A 10,748-nucleotide genomic window follows, 5' to 3' on the forward strand; every position below is an offset into this window, starting at 1 on the left:
TAATTAATCAAGAATTTGGTTGTCTTTATTCGTCGTTTCTTTTTGTCAATAGCCTAAATGGGAAAAGCAAATAGGGGATTACGTAAAAGTTCAAACCCTAGTATACCATGTAAAGATTTTCATAATATAATATATTAAAATACTCAACTCTTAACGTAAAAAATATGATAGAAATAAGCCCAATAAAAAAGAAAGGTTTACGATTTACCTTTGGTAGATTTGCATTTTGCATTGCATCCATTGATAGGCCCATTGATTAGAAGACAGACTGGAGTCGACTGGAGTAATATCATCTTATAACTTATAAGCCACTAGTTTCATGATTCATCTTTCATCAGTCATCACCACTCTACTCATCATACACTGATTCTTGATTATTTTGTACTGAAGTAAGAAGAAACGTCCAAGAATCAAACACTTCTGCTACTTCTACAGTTCTACTGCTGTCACTCTCCCCACCTTTCAATCATACACACAACCAAAACCTCATCCATCTTCTCCACCTCTTTCGTCCATGGAAGATTCAAAGCTTGCTCTTCTATTTACTGGTAATGTGGTGTTTAAATTCTTGTGTGTTTTCCCCCAATTTTCCATTTCAAATGATTTTTGGTTCTTGTTCGTGTAGGGTTTTTATTGCCTGTGTTGGTGGCTTCGGTAGGGATAAACTATGGACAGATCGCTAACAATCTTCCTTCACCGGAGCATGTGGTTCCGTTGGTAAAAGCCATTGGTGCCACTAGAGTGAAGCTCTATGATGCTGATCCTAAGGTGCTGAAAGCTTTTGCAAACACTGGGGTTGAGTTTATTGTGGGGTTAGGTAATGAGTACCTTTCGAAGATGACAGATCCAGCTAATGCTCAAGCTTGGGTGAAGGCTAATGTTCAGTGTTACCTCCCGGCGACTAAAATCACCTCCATTGCTGTCGGAAATGAAGTATTGACTTTCAATGATACTTCTCTGTCTGGATGTTTGCTTCCGGCGATGCAGAGTGTACATACTGCTCTTGTGAATCTGAAATTAGACAGTCAGGTTACTGTTACCACTGCACATTCTGTTGCTATTCTTCAATCTTCGTATCCTCCATCGACGGGAGCTTTCCGGCAAGATCTGAAAGGATGTATCGCTCCGATCCTAGATTTCCTCTCGAAAACGTGCTCTCCATTCCTCATCAATGCTTATCCGTTCTTCGCGTACAAAGCTGATCCGAAGCAAGTTTCGCTTGATTTCGTTCTGTTTCAACCTAATGCTGGAATCGTTGATCCAGGTACCAAATTGCATTACGATAACATGTTGTTCGCTCAGATCGATGCGGTCTACGCCGCTCTATCCTCCCTAGGTTACAAGAAGCTCCCGGTTCAGATCTCGGAGACTGGATGGCCGTCGAAAGGAGACGAAGATGAAATTGGAGCGTCACCGGAAAACGCGAAAAAGTACAACGGAAACCTCTTGAAGCTAATCAATCAGAAGAAAGGAACTCCAGCGAGACCTAATTCCGATTTAAACATCTTCGTGTTTGCTATGTTCAACGAGAACATGAAACCTGGACCGACATCGGAAAGGAACTACGGCTTATTTAAACCCGACGGAACTCCGTCGTATGGTTTAGGATTCTCCGGAATCGCGGTTTCCAGTGGCAATTCCACAAGCACAGGTAGTGGTAGTAGTAGCAGCAGCAGCAGCTCCGGAACGAATGGACCTTCGATATACTTATCGCCGCCGGCGAACTCATCGAGTGGATACCTGGCTATTTCGTCGTCGACGGTGAGTTTACCTTTTTCCCACTTTTTCAGGGTAATGATTTTGCTAACGTGCGCATATTACCGTTTGTGTTAATCCACGTAGACAGTTCACTGTTCACGAAGTGCACCCTTCAATGACGGACGTTGCACTTTGAAGTTTGAACCATGTCTCAGCCTCTCAAACTACGTCGTTTTGTGCCCTTAATAAATTAGATAAAGTCATAAAACCATAGTTTTTTTTTTTTCTACAATTTCAGTTAAATTATAAATACAAATATTGTCATTATAGTAATTTCATTTTTGTCGTCCCATATTATCCAACCAAAAGTGTCATATAAAGCTACATATGTATCCTTATCATAAATTCTTTATATTGAAAATGGAATAAATGTATCTATCACAGGTATCAAATAAAGTAAATGAATATCTTATAATAAAGTTTATGACTTTAACAACAAAATTTTCTTTTACAGGAAAGATTTGTTTGGAGCACGTGGGCAATGTTGGGCATGGGGTTCATGTCAATGGCAGCGTATTGAGAGAAGGAGATAACGTAACGTAATCGTAATGTATGTGGTGGTGTTGTTTTGTAGTTTGGAAATTCTTTAATTAAATCTTATTCTTATTAATTATGGCATCATCGTATATTTTTGAGGTGTTTTTTTGTTGTTCTTGTTGTTGCTGCATGCTGATTCTTGGACACGACAGATCTGGATTACTTTGTATTGGGAGTCTCAAAAGACACCAAACTTTCACCGAAAGATATAAATGATGCGCCTTGCACTTGACTCCAAGAATATATATATATATATATATATATATATATATATATATATATATATATATATATATATATATATATATATATATATATATGTTTGTCTACGTGTATGTGTGTTTGAGACTTTGATACATCTTAAAGATGTGTTTTTGACATACGTATTCATCTCTTATATCAAGAAGTCACACACTCCTAATGTTTTCTAACTTCTCACTTAGATATGACACTTGATCATCATATTCTTTATGGGAACTCTATATCCAACCTTTGACTCTCTCATGAGTCTATTTTCTTCCCACTTCTCTATGCAAATTCTTACTCTAACTGTTACTCATAAGTAACTGTTATACACACATACTTACATACACACACATACTTATATAATCTGAGGGGTCCATCTTTCTCACCCTAGGAGCCATATCTCCTCTTATTTCTCTCTTGTGGACTACCAAGGTGTCCTTTCACTCTACATTCTCTATATTTCACTTCCACATAAGTCTTGGCTCGTTTTCTACTATTCCTTAGCTTTTAACACATCAACACAGGAACTTTCTTACACTAGTACAAAACTACGAATTGGTCATACATAGTCGGAATTGAACGGCCAAACATCCAAATATTTATGTGGCTAAAGGTACTGAAATAAATTTCATGTGATTCGTTAGCCACATATGAACTCCAATCGTATGACTATTCAAAATGTATTGCCACACCTTCAAAAATTTATATGGGTAAATGTCACTGCTAATTTTTGGCTGATTATTTAGCCACATATGAATTTGGAACGCGTGACAAATGAAGAGTAAGTTCGAAGTCTTAGTCATGATATACATATAAAACGTGACAAATCCATGTCACACACTTGAACACCGTGACTAAAAGCCATATATGATCACATGAAGAAATTGTTTATGTGTATAAATATATAGAGTCGAGTTTGTGATACATGATTTCAGTGTAGCAAAAACCGTGTACATATGGTCAATATAACTTATTATGTGTCTTTAAAGTTTAACATGTTTCAGCTTGCCAAAAGCTAATGTGTATAGTCACATTTTATTTCTAGTACGATCATGTGACTATATGGCTTTATAGAAGGCACACCATATCACAAATGTATATCTAAATGATATTTATGGCTATAGTTTAGGTGATTATATTTGTCCAATATATTTATAACAGTCACGTCGTGAAATATTCATGTGTCTATTATTTAGAGCAAATACAGAGAAAAACAGTTATCATTAAATTTGATATTAGTCACATTGAGTGTTTGTGTGTGTAAATCATGAGACTATATATGGTCTGTGTAACACCCAAAGTCTGAAAGGCCAAGAAAGGAAAGGAAACCCTAAGTTTAAGGGACGACTCGGCGAGTCCGAGCGGGATCCGGGTCGAGGAGTAAGTGACCGACTCGGCGAGTCTGGTCTGAACGAGGAAAACCCTAATTCCGGGAGTTGTATCCTATATAAAGGGTGTTATGTCCCTCCCTCAACCTCCATATCCTCCTAGAGAACCTGTAAACCCTAGATTTCGTGTGAGCTTCCATCATTTGAGAGAAATAGCTTTGGAGGAAGGAAATTTTGGAAATGAACTTGAAGATTAAGAAGGTTGCTTCAAAGGAAAGGTGTAGATCCAAGATCTACTTCAGTTTGTGTTCATCTTGGAGGTAATAAGCTGCCATTTTCCCTCCTTTGCATCTAGATCTATTTTGTTATGAGATTTGGGGGTTTTATGGTTGATTGAGACCCAATTCGAGTTTGGGGGCTTAGATATGTTGTTGCCACTTCAGATCTAGTGTTGGGATGGTCCAATATGTTCATAAAGCATCAGAAGATGAGTAGTTGGTGAAGCCCTTTTGTCCTTAAACCAAACCCTAGTGTGTTTTTAGCCTAGATCTCCTTCTCTACACGTAAAGTTTGCAACTTTACGTGAGGAATAGGCTTGGGAAGGGTAGATCTACAGTTTGGAGTCCATGCATGACTCAAAAGTCCTCTGCATGTATGAAGAGTTGAATGGACTCGGCGAGTCCTTTGAGTGGACTCGGTAAGTAGCATGAAGGTTAGGAGCAACTCGACGAATGGGATGAACAACTTGTCGAGTCGGATGAAGATTGCCTTGTACTCGGCGTGTCTGTTCTTGGACTCGGCGAGTCAAGTCATGAAACCCCAAAACCCTTCGAGTTGAGACTCGAATCAGTGAGTCGAGTGGAGACTCGGTGAGTCGGGCAGGTCAGGACTCGGAAATCGGTAGACTCAGCGAGTCGAGTCGCGAATGAAAGGACTCTGAGCTTATGAACTCGGCGAGTCAGTAGGTTGACTCGGTGAGTAGGGTTGACCTGGGAGGTTGACTTTGACCAGGACTTTGACGTTGACCAGAGTTGGCTTGGTTGTCTTTCGGGGGTTAGTTAGACTAAGTGTTGCATTGATATTGGTAGCTCGGGGAGCTAGTGGAGCAGGAGTTCAGAGAGTTGCCGGGCAATAAGTAGTGGGATTATCAGCAAGTTCAGCCAATGCAGGTGAGTTTCCCTTTGTGTGAATGGGTCTACGGCCACAATGCCAGCCCATGTAGTTATGAGTATAAGACCCGGGGGTTAGCCCTAGGCACCGTATGCTAGTATGATATTCAGGACGAGGTCCAATGATAGCGGAAGGGTGCCCAAGGAACGATTTATGTGATAGTTTATACTTGTTGTCTGTGTGATACTTGTATGTGCCTGGTAGGAAGGTGAGTGTGTGCGAGGTCCCGTACCTCACCAGGAGCAGAGTGTGGATGGTGTTCCACATCTCATTAGCAACAGATCAGGGGCGAGGCCCAAGTTAGGGAAAGAGTGAGTGTGGGCTGGGCCCGTATCTCACTATCAGCAGGAGTATGGACGGCGTTCCATGACTCATCAGTAGCAGGACAAGGGCGAGGCCCAGGGACAGGCGAGGCCTTAGGACAGGATTCGTTAGTATGTGTTTAGCTTATGTATTGTGATATGTTTATGTGCTATTATATGTTAGCGAACGAGGCCCTGTGACAGGCGAGGCCTAAGTGAAACAGATCTGTATCCGAGTGGGGCTCAAAGCCAGGCAGGGCCTGGAGCGGCGGGGCCGTTGTAGCGGGCGAGGCCCGAGGTAGGGGGCGAGGCCCAGGATAGCGGGCGTGGCCCAGTACGTGCAGTATGTGGTTATGCATGGTATGTGGTAGGGTGGGGAACTCACTAAGCTTCGTGCTTACGGTTTTCAGTTTTGGTTTCAAGTACTTCCGGTAGCGGAGGGAAGAGCTCGGGGTGATCGCATGGCACACACCATAGATTAGACAGCCTGGGAATGTTTACTCTGATAATGAACATGAGTTTTGGAAATTAACACTCTGATTATGTTTGAATCGATGATTTTGCTTTAAGTAATGTTTTATTAAAAGAAATTTTTAGTCTTGAATTTTGGGACATTACAGTCTGTGACATCCAAAAATTACAAAAGAAGTTTTTTCATTTAAAATAGATTAACTGATAAAACCCTTTAATTGAAAGCATGTTGCAACATTGATTTTTTTGAAAGTTATATAATGTATGAGTAGCAACATAATGTACCAAGTCACTTTTGGTGGTTCCAATTTTAATGATTAGATACATAACATCAAGATGACTTTGCGCTTTGAGGACAAGAAATATGTTCTCGACAAGGAGCTGAACGAGATTGATGAAACTAAATCTACTCCGGAAGAAATAGCTGAGTATAGGAGACACTGCAATGATGCTACCAAAGTGTCATGCATCATGGTGGCTATTATGACTCCTGAGCTGTAAAGGTTCTATGAGGACTATTGGCCTTATGAGATGTGCAAGGACTTGATGGAGAAGTAACATCAACGAGCCCTTCAAGAAAGGTACGAGATAGTCAATTCACTCATAACCAGCAAGATGAAGGACGGGAGTCCGTCAAGACCCACTTGCAACGCATGCAACATTATGTGGATCGTCTGTTGAATCTCAATGTGAACTTCGATGAGTTGTTAGCTATTGACATAGTCTTGCATTCATTTCCTAGCTGTTATGATCAATTTGTTATGACTTATCATCTAAACAAGGAGGAAACCACATTGAGTCAACTCCAAAGCTTGTTGAGAACCACCGAGAGTGGAATGAAGGGAAGGAGTATTGCATCCACTCCTGTTGTTGTTGCTCCTGTCTTGGCCATTAGGCAAGGGAAGGGGAAGAAGAGGAAAGCACCCTCAAAACAAAACTAGAAGGGAAATTTGTCACACCCCAAACCAGAACGGCGGAAACGTTCGAGGGCAGATGACGTGATGTATAGTATCATAAGAATTGTATAATAAAGATCAAAGTAAACACAACCATCATAAATATAATTGATAAATTTACATGGTTTGTATGTGTTACATGTTTCAAAAATCAATTACAATATGATGATCTAAGACTTGACTGACGTTTTAACGTCTCATCTTCAAAAGCTTGTTGTTACCTATCTTAGTGATTCCCTGAGAATACAAGTAGTTTTGAAAATATTGTCAACAATAAAGTTGGTGAGTTCATAAGAGTTTGTATAGATGTAAGCCTTTTCGTGTAAAGTAATCGTGTTTGTTTACAGAAAATCCGATATTTTCCATAAAAAGAGTTGTAAACTGTTTGTTCATAAAATGATAGTGTTTGTTCTAGAAAATCGAATATTTCTATAAAATGAATTGTAGTCTTAAATGTTCTAAGACCGAAATGTATAAGTTTTCTGTACTTAAAGTTTGTGATATGTAGTTTTAATTTGCATAAAAGCATTTAAATGTACATTAGCCCCGTAAACCAAAATGTATTGTTAATACCTCATGTGAGTTATTATAACCATGCTAGCGACTAGTTGGCATGTGACGACGTTCTTCAGGCGTCGGAATGTTATGACATTTTTCACCCCATATATGCCGGTCTAAATGTAGCTAACAGTTTAGGTGCGGGATTGTCAGTCCCGTATAGATCTATACACAAGTATCAAGCTTTCCCTACAAGAGATTTTGGTTACAATTATAGGACTTAAGTTATGTACTTAAAAGTACGATGAAGCTGAATATCTCACAAAATTTGTATTAACTAGTTTACGTAAAGTGAAATGAAAACCCTCTTTGTTGTAAATGTAAGTATGACCCTTTCATCTCGTTTATATAGTATAAAAATAATTATATTTTTATATAACCATTTCTTAATTCCGAAGGGTAAAATAATGTAAGTGTTCCCCAAACTATACCTATTATAGTTTATATAGGTACGTTTCATTGAAATGAAAACCTTCGTGTTTTAACAACTTTTGCATGTAAACGTTTATAAATTTGGTAGTAACGTAGTTTCGCATATTTAGTATTTTCATGTAAAGGTACATAAAATGTAAAGAAACATAAATAACAGTTTGTATATTAACACAAGTTTCCTTGTGTTTTACTTGTATCCGCCCCCTGAAACATAGAAAATCTTTAAAAACGTAGGGGTATGAACTCACCTCGACTGTGATCGCGGTTAGATAAGGAGGTGAAAATAGTGATCTCCGAGTGTAGAATATGTGAAAAATGTTGTATCCTAATGGTTTAAACACATAATAATGTGTGAATATATGAACCATCAAGAGATTGTGTTTGAATAACAATAGGTTATAAGGAATGCTTACTAAGATCCTTAAGAACAACTTTGAAGATATAGGTTTATGGGGATATTTGATTTTGAGTATAAGAGAAAATGGGTTTTTTCTTTGAGAGAATGTAGGAAGGAATTATTCACTGGAAATGCTTGAAGTGTGAAATGAGGGGTGGGGTGGTGATTTCCTTACTTATATGGAAGATATGATGTGGTTTGAGGTGACATTTACCTTGGTATGTGCACTTATCTTATTGGGAAGCTAAACTACAACTCAAGTGGCACCACTTGGCCACCTTCTTGGAAATTTCAGCCAAAATGAGGGTGATTTCGGTCCTAGCATGACCGAAATCACCTTGTGTACGCTACATGAAGTAGATTTCGGTCCTAGTGGTAAACCCAAAAGAGATTTCGGTCATACCAAAACCGAAAACCCTTTTTGTTCCAAGATTCCAAAAACTGAAATCTCATTGTTCCTAGGTTCTTAAAACCGAAAAATCAAATGTAGTGTATTTATTTATGGTTTTAGACATAACCTTTTGACTTATGTTGACTTATATTAAGTTAAATCAACATGGGTTTCAATATACACATATTTATTAACTTATAAAACATGCCCTCATGGCTATAGGTGATACAATGCAATAAAGTTAAGATGTGGTTTCCCTATACATAATACATCTTTTGACTTGGCTTGACTCCAAGTTTTCCAGTTGTCACAAAAGTCTCAAGTCGGGTCGTCAAGCAAGGGCCCTAAAGGCAAAGCCAATTCCGATTCTCCTCCTGCCTCTGATCCCAAAGAGGCTACTTGCTTCTACTGCCATGACAAGGGGCATAAAAGAAAAGTTGCACCAAATACTTGCAAGACATAAGGGATGGCAAGGTTAAGCCAACCTCGACAGGTATTTACACTATCCTATCTAAAAACTCACTGCATTCTAATTCTTGGGTCCTTGATATAGGATGTGGTTTTCATATTTTCTCTGACTTGTAGGGACTAAAAGAAGTGAGGATGTGGAGCATGGGAAGATGAACCTAATTATGGGAAATAAGAGATCGTCGCCTGTTACCAAGATTGGAGTTTATTCTTTAGTGCTTAGTAGGGTTGAGTTTAGATTTGAACAATTGTTGCTACTCGTCAAAATTGAAGAGGAATTTTATTTCTTTTCATGGTTTATACAGACAAGGTGTTAGATATTCTCTTCATAATGAGAATGGTTCTATTTATGCTTATTATAATGGTGTATTTTATTTTGAAGCATTACCTTATGATGTTGTGTATGAAAACGTGATGGTTGTAGACAATTTAGATAATAGTGTTGCAAATTGATTCGTCTAATGGTTTATACAAAGCATTTTTGTGGCATTGTCGTCTTGGACATGTCAACAAGAAACGCATTGCCCAACTCCAAAAGGATGGAGTGTTGGAATCATTTGACTTAAGGTCAAATGATACATGCGAATCTTGTTTGCTTGGAAAGATGACTAATTACATTTCACTGGTTCTTGTGAAAGAGGTGAAGGATTGTTGGATCTCATACACATGGATGTGTGTGGGCCCTTCAGATCCACCACAAGGGATGTAAATCGATTCTATGTGACTTTTACCGATGATTATAGTAGATATGGATATATCTACTTAATCAAGCATAAGTCATAAACCTTTGAAAAGATTAAAGTGTTCAAACATGAAGTAGATAATCAATTGGGTAGGAAGATCAAGATGTTGAGATGTGATAGAGGTGGTGAGTATCTTAGTATCGAGTTCCATGACTATCTTAAGGAATGTGGAATTGCTTCACAATTGACACCTCCTAGGACATCACAACTTAATGGTGTGGCTGAGAGGCGTAATCGAACCTTGTTGGACATGGTTCATTCCATGATGAGTCGAGCTTCACTTCCAATCTCATAATGGGGGTATACCTTAGAGACTACCGCCCACATTCTTAATATAGTTCCAACAAAGAAAGTTGCCAAAACACCTCACAAGATGTGGACAGGGAAGGTTCCCTCGTTGGCACATATCAAGGTTTGGGGTTGTGAAGCTTTTGTTAGACGAGAGAATCATGACAAACTTAAACCTCCAAGTGATACATTTATTTTCATCGACTACCCATATAAGTCCTTTGGATACTTGTTCTACAGACCTAGTGAAAACATGGTCCTTTTAGCACGAAGGGGAGTCCTGTGTGTGTGTATGTGTGTGTGTGAGAAAGAGAGAGAGAGAAAGAGAGAAAGAGAGAGAGAGAGAGAGAGAGAGAGAGAAAGAAAGAGCTCATATGAAAAGAGGACAGTAGGAGTACAATTGATCTTGAATAAATTCAAGAGCCAAACGATAAAGGAACATCTAACACTAGCACTCAACCTGAGGAGGAAACTCCTATTGAACCAGTTGATGAGTCACTGCCTCTTAGGCGTTTTGGTAGAGTTAGCATTCCGCATGTGTTGTATGGTTTCCATATAACGAAAGAGGGTGATGCATTTATCAGTGAAAGCACACTAGTAAATTTGGATGATCCTGCTAACTACAAGGAAGCCATGGCAGGCCCTAAGTCTGCCAAGTGGAAAGAGGCAGTGGACAACGAGATCAAGTCCATGTATGACAACC

General features: G+C 39.0%; 1 protein-coding gene across 1 annotated transcript; it reads left to right on the forward strand.

The window, feature by feature from the left end:
* The first annotated feature begins 206 nt into the window (after positions 1-206).
* On the forward strand, positions 207-2,368 carry LOC145056949 (glucan endo-1,3-beta-glucosidase 11-like). The gene is made up of 3 exons (XM_079004690.1): positions 207-548; positions 626-1,761; positions 2,213-2,368. The coding sequence occupies exons 1-3, from the start codon at positions 515-517 to the stop codon at positions 2,276-2,278; spliced, it is 1,236 nt and encodes a 411-aa protein (XP_078860816.1). The 5' UTR covers positions 207-514; the 3' UTR covers positions 2,279-2,368.
* Positions 2,369-10,748: the final 8,380 nt, after the last annotated feature.

Source organism: Lactuca serriola, chromosome 6, assembly GCF_051521515.1.
Source record: "Lactuca serriola cultivar US96UC23 chromosome 6, Lser_US96UC23_V15, whole genome shotgun sequence".
Classification (NCBI taxonomy): Eukaryota; Viridiplantae; Streptophyta; class Magnoliopsida; order Asterales; family Asteraceae; genus Lactuca; species Lactuca serriola.